At 41.1% G+C, this 20,752-nt stretch overlaps 2 protein-coding genes across 7 annotated transcripts in view; one reads left to right on the top strand and one right to left on the bottom strand.

Annotated features, from left to right (window-relative positions):
• The window catches only part of gins1 (GINS complex subunit 1 (Psf1 homolog)), a 28,134-nt gene extending 12,604 nt beyond the window's left edge, over positions 1–15,530 (top strand). For 2 of the 3 annotated variants that reach the window (XM_080200152.1, XM_080200150.1), the window contains exons 3-7: positions 3,781–3,879; positions 6,721–6,811; positions 9,694–9,810; positions 11,216–11,290; positions 12,360–12,871. In XM_080200152.1, the coding sequence (XP_080056278.1) occupies positions 3,781–3,879; positions 6,721–6,811; positions 9,694–9,810; positions 11,216–11,290; positions 12,360–12,428 (451 nt within the window). In that variant the 3' untranslated portion in view covers positions 12,429–12,871. Of the gene's footprint in view, positions 1–3,780; positions 3,880–6,720; positions 6,812–9,693; positions 9,811–11,215; positions 11,291–12,359; positions 12,872–15,352 lie in introns of those variants that run through there. The other variant, XM_080200151.1, reaches the window with a different exon arrangement.
• ninl (ninein-like) overlaps positions 12,969–20,752 on the bottom strand; it is a 120,767-nt gene continuing 112,983 nt past the window's right edge. For all 4 annotated transcript variants that reach the window (XM_080200139.1, XM_080200141.1, XM_080200140.1 and 1 more), the window contains 3 exons: positions 19,154–19,366; positions 15,564–15,677; positions 12,969–14,632 (listed from right to left, as the gene is read on the bottom strand). In XM_080200139.1, coding sequence (XP_080056265.1) covers positions 14,444–14,632; positions 15,564–15,677; positions 19,154–19,366 — 516 coding nt within the window. In that variant the 3' untranslated portion in view covers positions 12,969–14,443. The remainder of the gene's footprint in view (positions 14,633–15,563; positions 15,678–19,153; positions 19,367–20,752) is intronic.

Raw genomic sequence — 20,752 nt, forward strand, 5'->3', positions numbered from 1 at the left:
TGGGGTCTGCACGAACGTTGGCACCCTGCTTGTGTCTCCGAGCACCTGATTTCTCGTGGCATCTGCTCCGTGTTGGAAATTGGCCAGGAGGCACAAAGACCATTTACATGGTTATTTAAATATAATTTAAATACCATTAGTGGGCTGGGGACTGAAGTCTCCAGACCTACTAGCATCTCGCACCCTGCCAGAGTATTTCATTTCAGCAGGGATTAGTTCCCTACTTTCAGAAGTTAGTGGCCTGACCCTGCTTGATTTGGGGGGGGGGGGGGGGGGTGGAATATTGAGGCTCCCCCAGAGGGTTGGCTGGTGGGAGGAGTGCCCACTGGGCATTGGCACCCTGGCAGTGCCAACCTGTGCCCTTTGGGGCAATCAGTGGGGCTGGCGGGTCCGCTGCTACTCTGTATAGGGATCGATGGGGGAAGCAGGGAGGCAAATGATTGTGCAGCGGGGGATGTGCGAGTCAGGTGGGGGGTGATCAGCCTGCTTCAGGCAAGGGTGGTGGGGGAATATCGGGACTGGGCCAAGGACTAGTTGGGGCCAGTGACTGGGCCTTTGGCGGGTGGGGGTGATGTGGCTGGTGCAGGATGTGGGCGTCATGGGGCTGGCTAGCAATCGGGAGGCCAGCAGTGCGGGCCACTACACATAGATGCAAGGACTGATCGGGGACTGTCAGCATGGCTTTGTGAGTGGAAAATCATGTCTCACAAATTTGATTGAGTTTTTGAAGGGATAACCAAGAAGGTAGACGAGGGCAGTGCAGTTGATGTTGTCTCCATGGACTTCAGCAAGACCTTTGACAAGATACCTCATGGTAGGTTGTTGCATAAGGCCAAATCTCATGAGATCCAGGGTGAGGTATCTAAATGGATACAAAATTGGCTTCTTGACAAAAGCCAGAGGATGGTTGTAGAGGGTTGTTTTTCAAATTGGAGGCCTGGGCGATCAGCAGTGTGCCTCAGGGATCAATGCTGGGTCCACTGTTATTTGTCATTTATATCAAGGATTTGGATGAGAGTATAGGAGGCATGGTTACTAAGTTTGCAGATGACACCAAGATTTGTGGTGTAGTGGACAGTGAAGAAAGTTACCTCCGATTGCATTGGGATCTTGATCAATTGGGCCAGTGGGCTGGCAAATGGAGTTTAATTTAGACAAATGCAAGGTGATGCATTTTATTAGGTTGAACCAGGGCAGGAGTTACTCAGTTAATGATAGGACGTTGAGGAGTGTTACAGAACAAAGAGATCTAGAGTACTTGTTCATAGCTCCTTGGAAGTGAAGTCACAAGCAGACAGAGTGGTGAAGAAGGCTTTTGGCATGCTTGGTTTCATTGTTCAGAACATTGAATACAGGAGTTGAAATGTCTTGTTGAAGTTGTACAAGACATTGGTAAGGCCACACTTGGAATACTGTGTGCAGTTCTGGTCACACTATTATAGAAAGGATATTATTAAACTAGAAAGAGTGCAGGAAAGATTTACTAGGATGCTAACGGAACTTGATGGTTTGGGTTCTAAGGAGAGGCTGGATAGACTGGGACTTTTTTCTCTGGAGCATAAGAGGCTGAGGGGTGATCTTATAGAGGTCTTTAAAATAATAATGAGGGGCACCGTTAGTCAATACCTTTTCCCAAAAATAGGGAAGTCTAAAACTAGAGGGCATAGGTTTAAGATGAGAGATACAAAAGTGTCCAGACGAGCAATTTTTTCACGCAGAGAATGGTTAGTGCCCGGAACAAGCTGCTAGAGGTAGTAGTAGAGGCGAGCACAATGTTGTCTTTTAAAAAATATTTAGATAGTTACATAGGTAAGATGGGTATAGAGGGATATGGGCCAAATGCAGGCAACTGGGATTAGTTTAGGGTTAGTTGGGCCGAAGGGCCTGTCTCACTGCTGTGAACCTCTATAACTCCATGACTCTAAGCTTCAAAGATCTATAGGCATGTATTCCAAAGTCCCTCTTTTGCTTTGTGTGTGTATCCTACCATTTATTGTGCATTCCACCTACCTGATTAATCCATTGATACCTTTGTATAATCTACAGTTTCCTTCTCCATCAAGAAGTTTGCAGAAGATACAAAAATGGCTATGTAGTTGATATACCTGTGCTACAATCAAGTCCAAGTCAGTGATATAGACTACAAAAAGCAAGAGATTTAGTACTGGCCTCTACAGAACTCCATTGGAAACACCTTTTTGGTCACAAAAAGGACTATCAAGCATTAGCCTTTGCTCAACCAACACAAAAACAGAAAATGCTGGAAAATCTCAGCAGGTCTGACAGCATCTATGGGGAGAGAATAAAGCCAATGTTTCGAGTCTGGATGACCTTCCGTCAGAATTAAGACCTAAGAGATCAGCAGAGATTTATCCTATGGACATTTAAGATTTAAAGATGTGCGAGTTAGGTTGATTGGCCATGCTAAAATTGCCCCTTATTGTCCTGAGATGTGTAGGTTAGAGGGATTAGCAGGTAAATATGGAGGGATATGGGGTAGAGCTTGGGTGGGATTGTGGTTGGTGCAGACTCAATGGGCTAAACGAACTCTTTCTGAACTGCAGGGTTTCTATGATTCTATTTATCTGGATTGACACATGAACAGGTGGGGAATAGACGGATACAGGTAGTTGGTCTAGATAGGACAGTGTGATTGGCACAGACTTGGCGGGCCAAAGGGCTTGTTCCTGTGCTGTACTATTCCCTGTTCATAGTGCCTAGGCAATGGAAGGTGCAATGACCAATGGAATGCTTGAGACCACTGTTGGAGGAGCACCAATATCTCAGATTTACGGGCTGAAAGAGATTCCATAGGGATGCACTACTGTCTCGATGTTTCTAGCAGCCATAAATACAACATAGTCATTAACAAGTACAGTAAAGAATTTAGGAGAAACTTATTCACTCTGGAATGTGAAATTTGCTGCCACAAGGTACAGTTGAGGGTAACAGCTTATATCTCATTTCAAGGGAAGTTGGATTAGTACTTGAGGGTATATTAAATAGATGGATATGCAGATGGGATTGAATAGGGATTCTATGAATGAAGTAGCGTAGGAAGAGGTTGCTCTGGAGCTGAAACCCCTCCAAAGAGCAATTGGACCGAATTATCTATTTCTGTGCTTATATTCTACACAATTCTGAGATATTGAATATATGAAGTAAAGGCCTGCAATCCGTAGCACCATATTATACTGAATTTTATTTTCTTTAGTTTCTTTAAATATGTGGGTCACTATTTACTCTCTCCTATAATTAACTTCTTATTGACCCTTCTATTGTTTATCTCACAGACAACTTGGCTATATGATCAGCTACTGGAAGCAAGGTGCTTTACTAGACATCATCTCTCATAGAAGCCTGGTCTTAAAGGGGCCATCACCCCAACATAAAATATTTTTCCCAAAAAGCATATAGACCATCGCACTGGAATAGCAGGAGATGCTCAGTGTCCGTGGTCATATTGCCTGTGAGTGGCAGCATAGACACATAGATGGGGTGGGGAGAAGTGGCTACAAGGTAATATTTTTATTGAGAAACCAGTGATAGTTGTGAAGAATTTGGATATGGCAGTTTGACACCAGGTGATGGTCCCACTTTTTGCTTGGAGGTCTGAGTTCTGTGGTACTTAATTTCCTTTTGATGCTTCCGTTTGAAGTAAACTTCTCTAAGTATATTCTGGAATACAGAATAATGACAATGTTTAATTGGCAAATGCTGAAAGGGCATACAAGAATAGTAATGAAAAACAAGTCAGTGAAATATTTACTTTCTTTGCAGGAATGAAGCTAAGTCTGATGGAAGGACAGACCTAATCCCAACAATCAAGTTTCGTCACTGCTGTTTGCTGAGGAATAAGCGCTGTATTTTAGCATATCTGTATGTTGTAATTTTAATCATTATGGAGGGGTCCTTTCGTTTATGGTTCTAAGATTATTCTTGGCATCAGATTGTTTTCTATTCTTCAGTTCTCTGATGTAATTACCCTTAGTCATAAGAAAATCACCTTGGCACACATTGTTACTATAGTTCCATATCTAAAAGGAGCATAAAATATCTGTCAGTGTCTAAATATTCTTATTTGACTTTATTCATGTTGTACAGAATTAATGACTAATATGTTTAAATGTTGAATTTTACGATCTGCAGTTTGGTTAAATTAGGAACTATTAATTTGACGATATGAGCAGTTCAAATAGGAGCTGTGACAAAGGGATCGTACCCTACCAGATTATTTTAAAGTAGCTTTTGCTCAGGTACAATTCCACGTAGATTGGACATACTCTGGTATCTCATCCAAATAATACTGTTTCACGTGTAAACTTAGACTTCCACAAATGGCATTTTTAGAATCATCGAGTGGTTATAGCACTGAAGGAAGCTATTCTCCCCTAATCTCACTTCCCCTCCTTTTTGCCAAAGCTCTGCATTTTACTTTCTCTTTAGATAATTTTCCAATTCTCTAAAGTCTCAATTTAGATCTGTCTCTACCACACCCTCAGTGCATTCTACATCCTAAACACTTGCTATATTTCTTTCTCCTGTCATTGTTTCTTTTGCCAACCACATTAAATTGATGTTCTCTGAATGTTGTCTCAATGTTACTGCATTAAGTCATAGATAATTTTGTGACTTGAGTGGTAAATGGAACTGAACACTGCAAACATCAGCACTTCTAACCTTATAATGTAAAGGTCGTTGGTGAAGCATCAAGGACAGTGCTCCAAGAAACACCTGCAACAATGTCTTTGGGCTCAGATGTTTGACCTCCAGTAATCACAATCATCTTTGCTAAATGAGTCCACCCAATAGAAAGTTTCCCCCTGATAGCCACTGAATTCAATTTTACTAGGGTTCTTAATGCCACACTCAGTCAAATGCTGCCTTGATGTCAAAAGTAGCTACTTACTGCTCAACTCTAGAATTCACCTCTTTTGTTTCCATTATGGCCAAAGCTGTGTAATGGGATCTGCTGAGGTTTCTGGCAGAACACAAAATGAACATTAGTGTGAAAATTATTGATGAGTGCCTCTTGATAAAGGTGTTAGTGATTGGGAGTAAACTGATGGGGTTGTAGTTGACCAGATTAGACTTCGGTACAATTCTTTTTTGTAGCTAAGACAGACCTCTAATTTTCCATTTTCTGGTTGATACTGATGATATAATTGTGTTAGAACAGCTGTTCCAGAAATGTGACTATTTTGGAGCACAATCTTTTATCAACGACAACCCATAGTGTTTTCTATATTCAGAGATTAAGCTATTTCTGAATGCATTTGTGATGCTGGGGAGAAGACAGAGATGGATTATTTGCTCAGCGTTTCTGGCTGAAAATAGTTACACAAATTCAGCCTCATCTTTTGTATTGATGATTGTGATGTTCCTCTTGTAGTTTAATTTTTCACCACCATTTTTGCCGTGACAGGCCTACAGAGCTTTGGATCTAATTCGTTGTTTATGGAAGCCCTCTGGTCTGTCTATAACATGCCACTTCTGCCTTTTATCATGCATTTAGCCCTGAGTTGTAGCTTCATCAGGCTGGTATCTCCTTTAGCTGTTTGATCTGGTGTTGTTCCTGACATGCTTTTTGATTATTATGTCCATGATTGAACTGGCAACATTTACGTGTTGCTGTTAGGCAAGCACAGAAACAAGTCCCTGCCAAAGCCACTGCACTTGAAAGAGGAAGATAGGATAACACAAGATCTGAAGAGCCCGTATGAATGGGTGTGTTCTAAAGAGCAGTAAGACCATGACAGCTTTCAGCCTCAGTCTGATAAGTAATATTCACACCACAAATGCCAGACAATTACCATCTCCAACAAAAGAGAATCTAACCGATTCTAATTTATGTTTAATAGCATTACTATTGCTGAATTCCCGCACCATCAAGTTACCATTGATCAGCAAGTTAACTGGACCAACCCCTTAAACACTGGCAGCAAGGGCAGGTCATAGGCTGAAAATGCTACAGTGAGTATCTCACCTCCTGACTCTCTACTTTTATTCATCATCTACAAGGCATAAGTTAGGACTGAGATTAAATTCTCTTCAGAGTATTTGAAAAATTGAAAAACAGAATCATACAGGTGGTGGAAATCTGAAGTAAAAACTGGAACTGCTGGAAATATTAACAAGTCAGGCAGCATCTGTTTCTCTCTCTACAGTAGGTGCTTGAACTGCTGAGTGTTTCCAGCATTTCCTGTTTCATTTGAAATACTCCTCACACATCTGGATGAATGCAGCTCCAATAGCATTCAAGAAGCTTGTCCAAGATAAAGCAGTTCAATTGAGGAACACCACATTCACCACTCTACAACTTCAATCCCACAAGCACTGAATCATCTACAAGATGCACTGTAGCACCGCACTCACTCGACACACCTCTACCATCAGAAGAATAAGAACAGCAGGCGCATGAGAACACCACACTTGCAAGTTTCCTTCCAAGTCCTATATCGTCTTGATTTGGGACTATATGATCCATTCCTTTACTGTCACTGGGTCGAAATCTTGTGACTCCCTCCCTAATAGTACTGAGTATAATGGCACCATATCCTGCCTCTCCTCTACCCCATAGTTTAGGACAGACAATAAATACTAGCCTTGCCAGTGACACTCACATCCCACGAACAAATATTTTTTAAAAAATAAAGGCAAAAAACCTAGAGCAAAAGGACAAAGCTAAAAAATCATATTTACTTTTTCTTTCCTCAACAGATATGATCGTTTATTGCGAATTCGATCACTGAGGTGGGAATATGGAAGTGTTCTGCCATCAGGAATTCGGTTCCATTTCGCTGCTGAGGAGGTACAATTGCTTTAAAACAGAACGTAGAGCATCTAAACTGTGTGAATGAGGAAAAACCTGTTAGTCTGTCCAGCCCTGTCCTCCGAGGTTCTTTTAGTGTAGACTATATCCATACTCATGCTCAAGTCTCAGTCACTGATCACCCTTATGCTCTCTGACGTACATTGGCTCGTGGCCAACAACACCTTGACTTTAAAATTCTCAACTTTGTTTTCAAATCCCTCCATATCTCAGGGGAAGAGTCCTCAAGCTGAACCACCCTTAAAGCTTTCTCCATCCCTTCAATTCTGGCCTTTATTACCATTATTTTTCACTTCATGTTACTAGAGAGGTAGTGCTTGGTAGACTAACAGGACTGAAGGTAGACAAGTCCCCAGGACCAGATGGAATGCATCCCAGGGTTCTGAAAGAAATGGCAGATATAATAGCAGGTGCGTTAGTAAGTATTTATCAAAATTCGCTGGACTCTGGGGAAGTGCCAGCGGATTGGAAAACAGCTACTGTTACGCTGCTGTTTAAAAAAGGTAGCAGACAAAAGGTGGGTAACTACAGGCCAGTGAACTTAACGTCCATAGTTGGAAAAATGCTAGAATCCATCATTAAAGAAGAAATAGCAGGACATCTAGAAAAGAACGGTTCGATCAAACAGATGCAGCACAGATTCGTGAAGGGAAGTTGCGTTTAACGAATTTACTGGATTTTTATGAAGATGTGACTAGTGCGGTAGACAGAGGGGAACTGGTGGATGTGGTGTTTTTAGATTTCCAGAAGGCGTTCGATAAGATGCCTCACAAAAGGTTGCTGCAGAAGGTTAGGGTACACGGAGTTGGGGGTAAAGTGTTAGCGTGGATTGAGGATTGGCTATCTAACAGGAAGTAGAGAGTTGGAATCAATGGGTGCTTTTCTGATTGGCAGATGGTGACTAGTGGCGTGCCGCAGGGATCGGTGCTGGGGCCTCAACTGTTTACCATATACATAGACGATCTGGAGGAGGGGGCTGAGTGTAGGGTAACAAAATTTGCTGATGAACAAAGATGGGTGGAAAAGCGAATTGCGTGGAGGATGCGGAAAATCTGCAGAGAGATCTGGATAGGCTGAGTGAGTGGGCGAGGGCCTGGCAGATGGACTATAATGTTAGCAAATGTGAGGTTATCCACTTTGGTAGAAATAATAGTAGGAAGGAATATTATTTAAATGGTGAAAGTTGCTGCATGCTACTGTGCAGAGGGACCTGGGGGTCCTTGTGCGGCACGGTAGCACAGTGGTTAGTACTGCTGCTTCACAGCTCCAGGGTCCTGGGTTCGATTCCTGGCTCGGGTCACTGTCTGTGTGGAGTTTGCACATTCTCCTCGTGTCTGCATGGGTTTCCTCCGGGTGCTCCGGTTTCCTCCCACAGTCCAAAGATGTGCGGGTTAGGTTGATTGGCCATGCTAAAATTGCCCCTTAGTGTCCTGGGATGTGTAGGTTCGAGGGATTAGTGGGTAAATGTGTAGGGATATGGGGATAGGGCCTGGGTGGGATTGTGGTCGGTGCAGATTTGATGGGCCGAAGGGCCTCTTTCTGCATTGTAGGGTTCTATGTTGTGCACGAATTGCAAAAACTCAGTCTGCAGGTGATCAAGAAAGCGAATGGAATGTTGGCCTTTATCGTGAGGGAGATGGAATATGAAAGCAGGGATGTCTTGCTGCAACTGTACAAGGCACTGGTGAGGTCGCAACTGGAGTACTGTGTGCAGTTTTTGTCTCCTTATTTGCGAAAGGATATATTGGCCTTGGAGGGAGTACAGAGAAGGTTCACCAGGCTGAAACCAGAGATGAGGGGTTAGCTTATGAGGAGAGATTGAATAGACTGGGCCTGTACTCGTTGGAGTTTAGAAGGCTGAGGGGGGATCTTATAGAGACTTACAAGATAATGAAGGGGCTAGATAGGGTAGAGGTAGAGAGATTCTTTCTGCTTAGAAAGGAAACCAGAACTAGAGGGCACAGCCTCAAAATAAGGTGGGGGGGGGGCCAGTTTAGTACAGAGTTGAGGAGGAACTTCTTCACTCAAAGGGTGGTGAATCTCTGGAATTCTCTGCCCATTGAAGTGGTGGAGGCTACCTCGTTGAATATATTTAAGTCACGGGTAGATAGATTTCTGATAGACAAGGGAATTAAGGGTTATGGGGAGCAGGCGGGAAAGTGGAACTGATCCACTTTAGATCAACCATGATCTTATTGAATGGCGGGGCAGCCTCGAAGGGCTAGATGGCCTACTCCTGCTCTTATTTCTTATGATTAAGCTGCTGAGACTCAAAGCTGTACAATTCCTTCCTGAACCTTTCCACCTCTCAACCTCTTGTGTCTCCATTAATACACTTTAAAACTTGGACCAAGCTTTTAATCACTTGTCCTAATATCATAGAATCCTCTACAGCACAGAGGAAGGCATTCAGTCCATCAAGACTATGCATTCCGTGGAGCAATCCAGTCTGTCCTATTCCACCTCCACCTCCTGAAGCTACCTGAGATGCAAGCCATTCAGCCCAGGTGACTCATCCACTATGAGCCTTTGTGCCTCTCTATTTTCACTCCATCTACCATCTCCACTTTGACTGGTGACTTGTCAGATTCTTTTGGGGATCTGAGTATACATGCTGCTCTTAGCAACGATAAGCCCTTCTCAAGAATGAATTGCATGACCATCAACAAAAGCTAGTGGCAGAAAACAAAACTTTTGGATTTTTTTTGCTTTAACAAGTAAAATATTCAAATATTAGTTTGTGAGGATTCTCAAAGGAAAGGATTCACTGTGGTTTTCCTGAGATTTTCTGCTCAGCTGTGCTATTCCTACAATTATTCCGTTTTAGGAGTTCATTAGTTTTGATTCTTTTTTCACTGCAGACGGAATGGTTCAACCAGTACAAAAAGTCGCTTGCCACATACATGAGGTCCATTGGTGGTGAAGAAGGGCTCGACATAACTCAAGATATGAAACCTCCAAAAAGTCTATTTATTGAAGTAAGTTGTAATTTGAGTTTCGTGACCAGCACACACTGGTCAACCATGGATATTTATGAACATGTGAAATAATATGCCTGATCTCCACATTACTATTTACCCGTGGTGATCTTTGATTCACTTAACAAGAATCTGTCTGACTCCGTCTTAAAAATATTCAATGCTCTCCACCTCCACTGCTTTCCAAGGCAGTTCCAGATTCGTACAACACTCAAGGAACAAAAAATTCTCATAATCTTTATCCAAAAAGGCTGCTAATTTTACAAGGGTGCCCCTGCATTCTGGACTCCCCCACAAAAGGAAACACTACATTTGACCATTGTCTCCTGAAGAAGTTTGCTTGATAGATCATCTTATTTTGGATATTAGAATTGGATATCTGTTGCCTAGTCAACTGGTTAATCAAAACTTCTAATTAATCTGTGTGAATAAGTGACAGTATCATTTTTTACGGCTTTGTTACTTTGAATGTGATTCTGAAAATGAGACAACTTCTGGAAGAAAAACTCTTGGGTCCATTGTCATTTCTATATTGTTTCAATTCAAAGCAGATGGGATTCCTGCCACATCCTTAATATTTAAGATAACCTAAATATGCACTTTAATATGATGCTTCAGATTTTACAGCTTAAGCATATTAACTTTCACTTGTTCCCGAGGTCTCCAAATGTTACATAAATGTTTGTGGATCAGTTGATAGGTGACTTAATCTAAGTCTTTGCTCCAGCTAATCTATGTTATTTATGCTCCTATCAATGCATACTGTCAGGCTCATGCCCAGTGTCTCCTTACTCTGGCATGGCCAAGATCGATAACTCACCAGACAGTTATGAACCATTTTCCTGTGTAATAGCATTTTCTCCACCTTGTATGTTTAATGGGGATAATGATTTTAGGCAGCCATCAATTGATATATTTTGTTTCTTTTTTAGATTTTCTTTTTAATAAAACTACTTCAATAACAAAAAGCAAGAAAACCTGCAGATCACTTATCACTTGTTCAACCATTACTTCTATGCTCAAGGACCTGTAGTGGCCTAGCCCAGCATCACTCAATTCATCTTCCTCCCTATCTCTATTATCCTGTTCGGTCCTCTGGGCATCCTGACTGCTTGTGTGTCTCAGATTTTCTTCACCCACTGGTGCCAGATGTGGTACCAGCTGCCTAGGCTCAGAAATTCTGGCCATAAGCTTCTTTCCCTCTCTTCTTTAAGACACTCGTTCCAAATTATCTCTTCAATCCAAGCTTTTGGTTGCCTGTCCTAACATATCCTTATGTAGTAAGGTTTTTATTTGTTTAGTAATTGTTCTTGTGCAGTACATAGGACCTTTTGACGATGTTAAAGGTCGTATATAAATGCAAATTATCATAATGCATTTTGTGGATTTTCCTTCCCACCTCTAGGTAAGGTGTTTGAAAGATTACGGTGAATATGAAATTGATGATGGTACTACAGTGCTCCTGAAAAAAAACAGTCAGGTAAAACTTGACACTGCTTTTTGCAAATCTTGCTCTGAAAATTCCTTCTATCCTTCCAGCACAGATAATTTTTGAAATAAGATGATCCGTGAATGTTTAAAAAGTATTTAAAGCAACTTCTGCAAAGTATTTAAGACACATTTGAAGGCTACTTCCATTTTCTACCTCTCTGCTTAAAACAAATCACCTTTATCTGAGTCCCCAAAATATATCAGTGTAAGGAATGGGAAATACTTTTCTTTCTGGCACTCAGTCAGATCAGTAAAGCTCTTCCTCATCCATCTCAACATTAACATTCTCCACTGCACCACTGAGAATATTCACGTCTGGATCTATCATTCTAGCAACCATAATTGTAAAATTTACACATTTAGTTCCGCTAACGCCACTCACAGTTAAGATCTTTTTGGACAGTCAAAACACAATATTTAACCACTAGAGGTCCTTCTGTATACGTCTATGCTCTCAATTCTCCTGATTCTTGGGGCTGAATTTTGAGGCATTGGTAACTGGTGGGCAGGCTGACAAAATGGTATGGGAAGGCAATGAGTGGCTTGCCTATTGCCTTCCTGTCACCATACCATTGCACCACCACACCATTTTACCAACAGTGGGGAAAAGTGGCAGACAGCCTGCTTATGCTGACCTAATTGAGCCACTTAAGTGGTCAGTTAAATCCACCCCTTCCTCCACCCCTCCAATCTCCAGTGGCATTTTACTAATGATTGGGATAGGTGGGGGGGCATTGTTGTGTTGACAGACCATCAGTTAAAACCTGGCAGGGCCCTTCAACCACAACAGATCATTTCACCTCATCATGCAATCTCACCCTCAGTATTGGTGACCTAACTTCATTATTTCAGATGTTCCTATCTGCCTACAATCACCAAAGGACATGGCTTAATTAAAAGGTAGATGATTGCCTTTTATATTCACTGCACCCTAGATAAAAGTCGATACATTCTTAAGACAAAAGCCAAGAATTTAGCTTACTCTGTGTCCATCATGTCTCACACCAGAAATAAATATTTCTAAAATCAGTAATCTTTGGCCTTTTGTTTTCTTTCAGCATTTTATGCCCAGGTGGAAATGTGAACAGTTAATTCGTCAAGGAATCTTGGAACACGTGCTGTCATGAGAGTGTCAGTTTAAAGAAAATGATCATTGCTTTCTATGGGTTACTTTTATTGCTTGGACTTGTAGATTTTTGCTAAAGTATGATTTGGCTGTGAGCTTTGCTAACTTGACAGCAAGTTGAAAAATTCTTCAGCTGTTGGTTTAAAGTACACGGATTCTCCTCTTCCATTAAGAAACATTAACTTTCATAGAAATGTTCACGAGGTTTTTGTTTTTGGGAGCGCTCAAGAGAACTAACCTTGTAGGTGTTAAACAAATCAGGAATAAGAAACTGATCAGCGATTTGCCATTTATTTTCTACTTTACAGACCAGCTGGGTCTTTACCACATGATTGTAGTAACTGATAATGAAAGGAATTTTGGATGTTTACAAAAGGTGCAAAGGAAAATCATGCTGTGACTATGGACTCAGCTGTGGTCTTCCATTGCTGTATGGACTGATCTGTGTGATCTAAAGTGAGATTATGAACCAGCTAGAATTTAACTGATCGAACCCGCATTTGTACAGCAGGGGAGTGGAAGTGAGTAAGTGAACTTTGAATGTTTAGACAAATACATTTTAATTCAAATCAATACAATTAATCTGTGCATAACATTTTTAGATTTTATAAAAAGGTTTATCAAAATAGTATATCAAAGCCAGTTAAATAAAACTTGGTTTCTGCACAGCAGGGTCAGCTTTACAAATTGTCTCATCTTCAAATAATTGAACATTTATACAAATCTTGTATCAAAACTACATTTTATACATTATATAACAGCAATGATTTTAGAAAAAAAATTACAGAAGATCTCATACACAATGTAGCCCATGACAATTTAGGAAATGAAAAAAATTAACATTAAATTATTTATTCCCTTGAAAAACATTGAAGTTGCTCCTCAAAATTATGCATCATATACACATTAACTTCGTCAGGTTCTGCACTGGGGACATTAGTAAAATCCTGATTGCGTAATCAGTTAAGGACGGTTGCTGTCACCATTATCAATAGTTGTGACATAAAACCTCATATCCGTCAGGCTGCTTTCAAGATTAGGGGAAAACAGGGAATCAATGTATAGTAGATGTCCTACCCAGCAGTAGAGTTAGTTCTTAGATCAGGGATGTACAAAGATTTGGACCAGTGGATTGTACATTCATTTAAAAACTAGTGCTTGCATGTCTTTTGAAGAGGCATGACCTTCAGGGCTACAGACCTGGTGCAGGAAGGTGGAATTAGGCTTGGTAATTTCATGTTCATCTGCACAGACACTTGGCTTGGTAATTTCATGTTCATCTGTATAGACACTGGCCTCTCTCTCATATACAGCAAGTGAACTGCTTCTGATTGTCAGTCAAAATCATGGTTAAACAGTAGATCTGTTTCCTAATCTGTGCTTCCTCATTCAACTTCCCCATCTTAATTTCTAATGTCTCCCTTTCCACATCAGACTTCCTTCACTTTTTGTTTTCTCAGGCTCCTGCTTGTGAAAAGTAGAGAGAAATAAAGAATCTGGGCAGATTAAAAACAGCAACATTGATGTGTACGCAAGTTGGAGTCAGAAATATCAGTGAGCTACTACTCTCTTTCTTACTTCAGTGGAAATTAAATTGGTGTTTTCCTCTCATCCCACATTTTAATACACGTCTGTACAGTTTTTCTCTTCAGTACAAATCATAACCTACAGGAGAGAAGGGATAAAAAGGTTTTGTAGGTCCTTGCCCTCTTTTTAGGTGAAAAGAAATGGGTGAGCATTGCAAGATCGAGAGAAAAAAATATCCTACAGAATATCAAGAACTTGATTGTTCAGCTGATTACTTCCTGATCTTTCCATAAGTAATAACATTGGAATGAAACATTATATAATGTTGCCTAAAAGTAAATATTGCAAGATTCTGCAGATGCTGAAAATCTGAAATAAAAGCTGTGTGGCAGCACTCAATTGATCTGGCAGCATCTGGAGAGTGAAACAGTTAATGTTTCAGATCGATGACCTTTAAAATGATCCTGCAGCAGTAATGTTTGGACACTGTTAGGAGAGAGAGGCTGGAGCAATTTTTCTTAACACTCTGTTTAAAGCTGCAATTTTCTCATTCAGCAAGAAGTTCTTTCTCTCAGCCCCCTTCTGTCGCTGCTCTGTAATCTGTAAAGCTTTCATCAACTGGGCGTTCTCCACATACAGGTCCTTCAACATCAGGTCAGACTTGGCATTCTTAGCAAACTGCAGGCAAAAAAAGCTAAATTAACCTCTTACAATGAAATATATCCATTTATATAGCACCTTTAACATTATAAAACATCCAAAGATGCTTCATAGGAGCTGTACAGACAGAGGTCACTATTAGGGCAAGTGTCCAAAAGCTTAGTTATTAAAGTAGTAGGTTTTAAAGAATGTCTTACAGGAGGAGAAATTTCAAGAGGCAATTCTAGACCTTGGACTCCTGGTAACATAACTGCCAAAGTAGAGCAATAAAATTCTGGGATGTGCAAAAGGCCAGAATAGGGGGAAGCTTAGATTTAAAGGTTTTGGACTGAAAGAGGTTACCAAGCTGAATGGGTTGCGTTCAAAGGAATTTGATAACAGATGAGAATTTTTAAAAATAAGAAACTTCCAAAAAAGCAGTCAATGGAGGTCAGCAATCCTTAACGAATAGTGTACCCACCACAAATCACCCAAACAAATGTGCGAGTTTATTACAGCAGAGTCATTGCAACAGTTTTGAGAAGTGTGTGCCAATTTGGGAAACAACCAAATGATTGCAACTCACCACCTCAATAAAAAAAAGCCTCTTTGTAAATCTACACTAAAGCCAAGAAGCTTATTCACTTTATCTTAGCCTGTAAATGCTGCATTTGAAATCATTGAAAATGTACAGGTCTGAAGCACATTGTGTATGAAAGCAAATGTTTTATCTTAGTCTATTTCTGTTCACATCTCTAGAGATTCCTGCAGCACTGTGGGCGTACCTATACCACATGGACTGCAGTGGTTCAAGAAGACAACTCACCACCTTCAAGGGCAGTTAGGGTTGGGAATGAATGTTGGCCTAGCCAGTGATACCCATATCTCCTGAATGAATAAAAATAATCTATGGCGATGGTTTATGACTTGTACCAATGTTATGTTAACGCCGTACTCTGCAACTACTTACCTGTACTTTCAGTTGGTTCACCTTATCTTGAAGCATCATTCGTACATTTTTTAGTTTCTGTTCAACCTCGTCCATCCTTTCCTCCATTCGCTTGAGTAGTTTCTTGTACTCCTCCTAAAATGGAGGATAGTTATTTATCTCAGTCAAAATGGGAACATAAACATTTTACAATTAATCTGGAAATTAATATAGGAAATGCAGTTGAACATTGACACTTTAGAACCATACAGTATGAGGCCATTCAACTCATTGTGTCCTTGCTGGCTTTTTGAAAGGAATTCAATTAGTTTTTTTCAAATATATTCAAATTCCCTTTTGAAAATAATTGAATCTGCTTCCAATCCAACTTCAGGAATTGCATTCCAAATTTCTGCAGAAAAAAACTCATCTCCCCTCTACATCTTTTTACAATTATCTTATATCGGCCTTGGATTAACAACTTTCTTGCTATTTGAAACAGTTTCTCCCATCATCAAAAGCCTTCGGTATTTTAGAAAACTTATTAAATCTTTAATATTCTCTGATCTCTCCAAGTCATTGAAGTCCATCATCCTTCACACCATTCCAATTGAGAAAGGGCTCCTACCTACACATCAGAAAATGACAGTTCTTCATTTCATTTCCACACAGCCCAATTAAAACAGCAAAATTTTGTCTATTGGAAATTGGTGGAATTGATTGGCAGACAGCCTTGCAACTCAGACCTTCGTGGAACAGAAAGTGCTAATTTGTATTATGTGCCTCATAGCAAAGCAATTAGGGTAGCACAGTGGTTAACACTGTTGCCTCACAGTGCCAGGGACCCGGGTTCAATTCCTTGGGCAACTATGGATTTTGCATTTCTCCCTGTGTCTGCGTGGGTTTCCTTTCAAGTCCAAAGATGTGCAGGTTAGGTAGATCGGCCATGCTAAATTGTCCCTTGGAGTCCCAAAATGTGTAGGCTAGAGGGATTGGAGGGGTAAAATATGTAGGGCGACAAGGATAGGGACTGGGTAAGATGCTCTGCCCATTAGTTGGTCTAGACTCAGAGGGCCAAATATTCTCTTCTGCAGTGTAGGGATTCCATGAATTTACTCCTTGGACTGTACAATCTGTATTCAACAATAAAACAAGTTACACAAACTGCATTTGTATTGCCTTTAACATTTTAAAACAAAATGTGAAATTGAGCCATGTACAAAGATACTAGTGAAAGTTAGCTTTTAAGAAGGGCATAGAGAGCTGAAGGTATGGCTGCTAATAATCAGGAGAAAGACATTGGGGTGCATATTTGAGCAGAACTGGATAAATGCAGAGATCACAGGATTGTCGGGTTGGAAATTTATAAAGATGAGGGAGTGGTGTGGCAATGGAGGGATTTAAACACAAGGATGAGAATTCTAAATTTGAGGCATTGCTGACCTGGAACTCTATATAAGTCAGCAAGCATAGGGGTAATAGATGAATTTGCACCAAGTTCCACTCACCTTTCGCTCCTGCTACGCTGTTTAGTACCTTAATTTCTTTTCATCTGCACATTAAAATCCCTCCATGGCCCTTCTCCCTATTTGTAACCTGATCCAGTACTTCCACCATTGAGTTATGCCTTCAGACATCTAGGCTCGATAATTACTTCCAAAAATCTATACCGTTCCTCTTTAAAAACATTCCTTACAACCTGTTTGTTAACTTGGCTTGATAATCCCTCCTAATTTCTGTTTGTTTGGATTGGTACAGTAAGACCTCTCACACACCAGCTTAAAAGTCCAACAGGTTTATCTGGTAGCAAACGCCACTAGCTTTCGGGGCGCTGCTCGTTCGTCAGGTGAGTGGGAGTTCTGTTCACAAACAGAGCATATAAAGACACAAATTCAGTTTACAGAATAATGATTGGAATGCGAGTCTTTACAGCTAATCAAGTCTTAAAGATACGGACAATGTGAGTGGAGAGAGTGTTAAGCACAGGTTAAAGAGATATGTATTGTCTACAGACAGGACAGTTAGTGAGATTTTGCAAGTCCAGGCAAATTGTGGGTGTTACAGATAGTCTGACATGAACCCAGGATCCCAGTTGAGCCATCCTCATGTGTGCAGATCTTGGCCAGCAGTCTCTGCTCAGCGACTCCGTGCTGTCATGTATTGTGAAGGCCGCCCTGGAGAACACTTACCCGAAAATCAGAGGCCAAATGCCCATGACCAGTCTTGTCTGGTTAAACAAAGCAGTCTTGCCTTGGGAACAGAAAGTTCTCTTCCTTTTGGGGAGCACTTCAAAGGCTGAATGCTGTGACCACTAATCTTTGGGTAAGCGTTCTCCAAGGCGGCCTTCACGACAGCACCGAGTCACTGAGCAGAGACTGACAGCCAAGCTCTGCACATGTGAGGATGGCCTCAACTGCAATCTTGGGTTCATGTCACACTAACTGTAACCCTACAATTTGTCTGGACTTACAAAATCTCACTAACTCCCGTCTGGAGACGATACACATCTCTTTAAACTGTGCTCAATGTTCTCTCCACTCATTGTCTATACCTTTAAGACTTGATTAGCTGTAAAGACTCGCATTCCAATCATTATTCTGTAAATTGAGTTTATGTCTTTATATGACCTGTTTGTGAACAGAACTCCCACTCACCTGACGAAAGCAAGTGGCATTTGCTACCAAATAAACCTGTTGGACTTTAACCTAGTGTTGTGAGACTTCTTACTGTGTTTACCCCAGTCCAATGCCAGCATCTCCACATCATGTTTGGATTGGTGTCAGATGTTGTCTGATCATCCTGTTAAGTGCTTTGTGATAACTAACCACATTAAATAAAGGCACTAGACAGCTCAGACTGCAAACAGAATGTGGTTTGGATTCTTCTCATTCCTTTGATGCTTTTCTAGAACTGTCATTCATTACCATCAATTACTGCTGTGCATTCAGCTGCCAAGGCTTGAAGCTTTGGGATTCCTTCCCTAAATCTCTCCTTTAAAAGTCACAGAATCCCTGCAGTGCAGAAAGAGGCCATTTGGCCTATTGAATTTGCATTGACTCTGACAGAACATCTTATCCAGGCCCACCCTATCTCTGTAACCCTATGCATTTATCCTGCTAATTCCCCTAACTGACATCTCTCTGGACATTATGGGGCAATTTAGCATGACCAATCCATCTACCCTGCACATCTTTGGATACTGGGAGGAAACACGTGGAATATGAGGGGAGAACATGTAAACTCCACTCAGAGAGTCACCCAAGGCTGGAATCAAACCCGGATCCCTGGTGCTGAGAGGCACCAGTGCTAACCACTGCTACCATGTCACCTGAACAACTGAAAATTTTTGACTTGGCTGGTGATCATCTTCCCCAATACCTCCGAATGTTTCTACATTTACTACATAAATGGCACAGTGTAAATACAAGCTGTCATTGGTTAGGCTACAGCCAACAAAACTTTGGATGCAAGATATAACATTTAGCCCCCGCATCCTACATAAGCCTGAACTCATCACTGCCGAAGCATGGAAAACTGTTCAAAAGTTAGAAATGACTTTTTATTCCATTTGAGGAGCCAATCCAGAGTTTAACTTGAATCCAATAAACTTTGTTACAGGACTTATGCTTTACCTGTTGTTCACACATCAACTTGTTAGTTTCCTGACTCTGGGTATTGAGCTGTTCTTGGAGATGCTGCACTTTCTTCTGTTCCTCCATTAGTTTCAGCTGCAATTCTACCACCTCATTTTTGGGCACTGTGTTGCCAGCCTGCTCCTCTAATTGGTGCACTTGCTGCAAGTATTGAGACTGGGAGAGCATCAGTCTGGTGTTGGCCTCCAACAACTGGGGGTGAAAAAGACAACAGCCCTGGTCATTGGAGCAGGAGAGAATCCAGAGGAATTGAAGTATAGGTTCCGAAATTGCCATTTGACTTATCGCAATTAAACGAGCAATGTCTTTATTGCATTTTCAATAGACCCACTCGTACTGTCTCAGCATACTGATTCAAATCATATTTGTATGCATTGATCTGGAAAGCAATTTGTATTTATGTAACACCTTTAACATGGTAAAACATCCCGAGGCACTTATGACTGAACTACGTGAGATATTAGGACAGCTGATCAGAAGTTAGAGGTAAAGAAGCAGTGAGAACTAGGGAGTGAATGCCTGAGTTAGGGCCCGCCAGCAAAGGCAATTCAAGAGGCCAAGATGTCAGAATGGAGGAACAGATTTATTTACTTGATGGCACTGTAGGAAACATGGCAATCAATCTGCATAGAAGGTCCCACAAGAGCAATAAAATAAATAACCAGATTTTCCTTTCAGTAATATTGTGTGGGCAATGTGTTTTCCAGCTCAGAGGAAATGACCTTGCTCTTTATTGACACAGCACCATGGAATGTTTTATGTTTATCGGAGAGGTCAGATATCTGTCCTAATATCATTTCCGACAGCACAGGACTCCAGAATGACTGACATTTTAGATTATCCGCTTGTCTGAAGAGTAGGGCTTGAACCATATTGCTTTTACAGAGGCTATCCATTAAGTAATAGCCAACACCATAGAGCCCATGTTTTAAATTCATGAAGGAGTCTTGATAATGTTTTACGTTAGATTCAAAAAACAAATCAAAATGTACCAGTGACACTGAAGCAACACCATATCTGATTAAACAAAGAACAAAGAAAATTACAGCACAGGAACAGGCCCTTCATCTCTCCAAGCCTGCACCGACCATGCTGTCTGACTTAAAGCTCCCCACCCTTCCATGGACCATATCTCTCTATTCCCCATCCTATTCATGTATTTGTCAAGAGGCCCCTTAAAAGTCACTACTGTATCTGCTTCCATTAACTTCCCCAGCAACAAGTTCCAGGCACCCACTACCCTCTGCGTACAAAATCTGCCTCATGCATCTCCTTTAAACCTTGCCCTTCGCACTTTAAACCTGTGCCCCCGAGTAATCAACTTTTTCATCCTGGGAAAAAGCTTCTGACCATCCACTCTGACCATGCCTCTCATAATCTTGTAGACTTCTATCAGGTCACCCCTCAACCTCCGTCCTTCCAATGAAAACAAACCAAGTTTCTCCAACTTCTCGTAGCTGATGCCCTCCATACCAGGCAATATCATGATAAATCTTTTCTGTAACCTCTCCAAAGCCTCCACATCCTTCTGGTAGTGTGGTGACCAGAATTGAACACTATATTCCAAGTGCAGCCTAA

This window comes from Carcharhinus amblyrhynchos, chromosome 12, assembly GCF_965287045.1.
Source record: "Carcharhinus amblyrhynchos chromosome 12, sCarAmb.v2.hapA, whole genome shotgun sequence".
Classification (NCBI taxonomy): Eukaryota; Metazoa; Chordata; class Chondrichthyes; order Carcharhiniformes; family Carcharhinidae; genus Carcharhinus; species Carcharhinus amblyrhynchos.